Genomic DNA, 4,554 nt, shown 5'->3' on the forward strand with positions numbered 1-4,554 from the left:
AAGAAGAAGGGAGTCGGGTGGTAGCGCAGCAGGTTAAGCCCACATGACACCAAGCTCAAGGACCGGCATAAGGATCGAGCCCCCGGCTCCCCACCTGCAGGGGAGTCACTTCACAGGTGGTGAAGCAGGTCTTCAGGTGTCTATCTTTCTCTCCCCCTCTCTGTCTTCCCCTCCTCTCTCCATTTCTCTCAGTCCTAACAACGATGACATCAATAACAACAACAATAACTACAACAATTAAACAACAAGGGCAACAAAAGGGAATAAATAAATATTTTTAAATTAATTAATAGAGAAAAGGAGAGCTGGGGAGACAACATAATAGTCACGCAAAAGACACTCATGTCTGAGGCTCTGAGGCCCCAGGTTCAATCCCCAGCACCACCATAAACTAGAATTGAGCAGGGCTCTGGTCCCTCTCTGTAAGTCTCACTCATTAAGAGATGAATAAATAAACATTTTTAAAAGACTTAGAGGGTCTAGATTTAAAGGGGAAGAAAAAAAAAAAAAGACCCAGGAGGTTGCAAAGTGGATTCATCATTAGACTCTCTCAAGCATGAGGTCTCAAGTTCAGTCCCTGACATCACATGTGCCAGAGTGATTCTCTGGTTCTATTTTCCTGTCCCACCTTCACTAACAAATAAATAAATATTTTTTTAAAGTAAGAAATGTGTTCAGTTCCCCAGACCATTATAAAACAGAACTGAACAGTGCTCCAGAAAGAAGGGGGGGGAGGGAGAGAGGGAGGGAGGGAGAGAGAGAGGGAGGGAGGGAGGGAGGGAGGGAGGGAGGGAGGAAGGAAGGAAGGAAGGAAGGAAGGAAGGAAGGAAGGAAGGAAGGAAGGGGAAGCAGTATTTAGGAGCCAAGAAGGAGAGCTGGGTTAAGTGTTATGCATAGAGGTTTGGTTCAAATGGGGATTATTGTGAGGCTCCAATTTTGGGGCTCAGTTAACCACCTTCCAGCTATCCCTGTAGCACCACACAGATGCCCCACAAGTGAGAGGAGTCCTACCTGACTGGGCAGTGACCTGCAGCTCCATCCTGAGGGTCCGGTTGCCTAGGCGACAGTGATAGAGGCCAGCACTCTTTGCTGTGACCCGGGGCAGCAGCAGGATGGTTCCTCCCTTAAGGATGCCCAGGGCCCACTTCTCTGTGGCAGGGTCATCACCGAATTGGTTTAGGCTCAGCAGTAAGACACTCCGAGTCTTGGGGTGCACACGGGTCCAGGAGATAGGACCACTGGTCGTGGAGCCCGGGGGCACCCCGCAGGGCAGCTGGACCGTGGAGCCAGGAGCCACGGTGAGGTCTGGGCAGGGAGAACCAAGGCTAGGAACTCTTGCAATTCCTAATTTCCAGCCCCCCATTCCCTGGGGATACCCCCCTGCCCAATGTCTGTGGTCATCCTGGTGCCTTACCTTGGCTGAGGCTCCGGTTTGACTGAGCTCTCGGTGTGGCGCATAGAGGTTCTGGCTCCCAGATCTCAGGGTAATTTTTCTTCCACACATAGATCCGGGAGGCTGGGGGGTAAGCAGGGGGCCCCCTGGGGTCCTGCACAGACCTGTTCCCTATGTCACAGCCTGAGCCACCCAGGTCTGAAGCATTCCACCGAAACAGCTCTCCTGGAGAGAGACCCGGAATTCAGATCCAGAGACACCCAACAGACAGAGAGAGACACTACTGAGACCCAGAGACAGAATGCAGAGACAAAGAAGAGTTTCAGACCCAGAGAGAGAGAGACAGATAGACACAGAAACTCAGTGCTGAGCTCACAAGCCCAGGGAGATTTTAGAGGCTCCCTGCTGGGCCCTCAGCCCAGCCCTCTACCACCATGAGCTAGGAGCTCCCGCTGAGGCCCCAGGTTCAATCCCCAGCACCACCATAAACCAGAACTGAGCAGGGCGCTGGTCCCTCTGTAAATTCACTCATTAAGAGATGAATAAATACATATATATATATTTTTAAATTTATGTCTTTAATTTATTATTTTTTTTAACCAGAGCACTGCTCAACTCTGGCTTATGGTGGTGCAGGGGATTGAACCTGGGACTTTGGAGCCTCAGGCATGAGAGTTTGTTTGCATAACCACTATGTTATCTACCCCTGCATAAATACATATTTTTAAAAGACTGAGAGGGTCTAGAATTAAAAAGAGAGAGAGAGAAAGAAAGAAAGAAAGAAAAGAAAAAAGGAAATAAGTCACAGTCAGCCCCCCACTTCTCAAACCCCCTCCCCTGCACTCCCATCCCCACTCCAAGGCCTCACCACTGCCATTCACGCTGACGGTCCAGCCAGACTGACTTTGAAGCTGTGAGGACTGGGGCCCTAGGTGGCACAGGTAGAAGCCCCCCATCTGCTCGCTGATGTTGAAGAGGGACAGCCAGACACCCTGGGGCCCCTTCTGGAGGCCCAGGCCTGGGACCCGATGGCTCAACACTAAGAAGGGCTCTGACTGGGCCCCCTGATACCAGGCCAGCGACTCCAGGAGATTGTCAGGGGGGTCTGTGAGGCACGGCAGATGGGCATCTTCTCCCTCTGTGGAGAAAGAGGGGCGAGGGGGCCCCGAACCCCCTTTATGCCTTGCACTGGGTTGCAGAGCCCAAGCCCCTGCTACCAGGCGGGAACCCAGCCAAGCTCTCCCCGAATTTGGAGAAACAAGAAAGTGGAAGCTCAGACAGGGTGAGCTACTTGGCTGGGTAAGTCCAGCCCCGACTCCTTGCACCCATGTCCTTCTAGTTCCAACTTACCCGTCACCTTAACCAGCCAAGGCTCCCGGGGCCTAACTTCCCAGGGGGTGAGGAAGAGGAGGAAGATGAGGAGAGGCGGTGGCATGGTGGCCCAACTCCCCAGGCACGCAGCTTCTCCGCGCAGAGGATGCTGGGGCAGGCGGGGGCCGGTGGGCACTGGACCATGGGTGTCTGTGGGGGCGGGCAGGCTGGCTGGCAGTTCCCCCGGGGAGGAAGGGGTAGTCACGCTTCAAGCCCCCTTCTCCATACCCCCCTCCAGACCCACCGACTGGGCCTCCCGCCTGCTCACTGTTAACAACTCTTAGCAGTGTGAGAAGCAGCATTGGGGTGAGTCTACAGGCTCCATCTCTGCTCCCCACACTGAGCAGGCACTTGTCCGGTGTTTGGCATATTTGGGGGGGACAGTAAATACTTATTGGCATGGTCCGGGAGGTAGCACAGAGGATAAATCATTGGACTCTCAAGCATGAGGTCCTGAGTTCAATCTCCAGCAATACATGTAACAGAGCGATATTTGGTTCTTTCTCTCTCCTCCTATCTTTCTCATAAATAAATAATTTTTTATTATTTATTTATTCCCTTTTGTTGCCCTTGTTTTATTGTTGTAGTTATTGTTGTCACTGTTATTGGATAGGAGAGAGAGAGAAATGGAGAGAGGAGGGGAAGACAGAGAGGGGGAGAGAAAGACAGACACCTGTAGGTGGGGAGCCAGGGGCTTGAACAGGGATCTTTACGCCGGTCCTTGCGCTTTGCGCCACCTGCGCTTAACCCACTGTGCTACCGCCCAGCTCCCAATAAATAAATCTTAAATAAAAAAGTAAATATTGGGCAGAGGGTAGATAGCATAAATGGTTACGCAGACAGATTCTTGTGCTTGAGGCTCTGAGGTCCCAGGTTCAATCTTCCGCACCACCAGAGGCCAGAGCTGAGCAGTGCTCTGGTAAAAAAAAATTAAACTAAACTAATAATAATAATAATAATAAATTAATTTTAAAGTATTTATTGGATAAATAGATTTAGTCTGGGGAGGGTCCTCTTTCTTTCATCTCTCTTCCCTCCTTCAACTCCAGCATCTGAATTTATTTACACACACACACACACACACACACACACACACACACACAGTATTCATTCATCCACTCTCTTTCTTTCTTGCTTGCTTTCTTTTTTGGCTCCAGGGTTATTGCTGGGGCTCAGTGCCTGCACCATAAATCCACTGCACCTGGAGGCTATATTTTTCCCTTTTTAAAATTTTTTTAGATTTATTTATTTTACGTCTTGTTGCCCTTGTTGTTTTATCTTGTGGTTATTATTGTTGCTGCCATTGTTGTTGGATAGGACAGAGAGAAATGGAGAGAGGAGGGGAAGACAGAGATGGGAACAGAAAGATAGACACCTGCAGACCTGCTTCACGGCTTATGAAGTCACCTCCCTGTAGATGAGGAGCTGGGGGCTCAAACTGGGATCTTTACACCAGTCCTTGCACTTTGCAGCATGTGCGTTTAACCCGCTTTGCTACCGCTCAAGCCCCTTTTATATATATATATATATATATATATATATATATATATATAGACAGAAGTTGAGAGGGGGAAACAAGAGAGAGAGAGAAAAAGAGATATCTGCAGTCCTGTTTCACTACTCATGAAATTTCCCCCTGCAGGTGGGGGTCAGGGGCTTGAATCCAGGTCCTTGAGCACCGTAATGTGTGTGCTCAACCAGATGCACCATTGCCGAGACACTCCCTCCCTCATTCATTCAACTAAATATCACTCAGGGGTCTGGGCAGTAACGCAATGGGTTAAGCTCAA

General features: G+C 50.0%; 1 protein-coding gene across 1 annotated transcript in view; it reads right to left on the minus strand.

Annotated features, from left to right (window-relative positions):
• Nucleotides 1-2,911, minus strand: part of CD19 (CD19 molecule) — a 5,597-nt gene extending 2,686 nt beyond the window's left edge. The window contains exons 1-4 of the mRNA XM_060174107.1: nucleotides 2,744-2,911; nucleotides 2,262-2,531; nucleotides 1,415-1,618; nucleotides 1,012-1,305 (exon numbers count right to left, since the gene is read on the minus strand). Coding sequence (XP_060030090.1) covers nucleotides 1,012-1,305; nucleotides 1,415-1,618; nucleotides 2,262-2,531; nucleotides 2,744-2,828 — 853 coding nt within the window. The 5' untranslated portion in view covers nucleotides 2,829-2,911. The remainder of the gene's footprint in view (nucleotides 1-1,011; nucleotides 1,306-1,414; nucleotides 1,619-2,261; nucleotides 2,532-2,743) is intronic.
• Nucleotides 2,912-4,554: the final 1,643 nt, after the last annotated feature.

Source organism: Erinaceus europaeus, chromosome 15 (genome assembly GCF_950295315.1).
Source record: "Erinaceus europaeus chromosome 15, mEriEur2.1, whole genome shotgun sequence".
NCBI lineage: Eukaryota > Metazoa > Chordata > Mammalia > Eulipotyphla > Erinaceidae > Erinaceus > Erinaceus europaeus.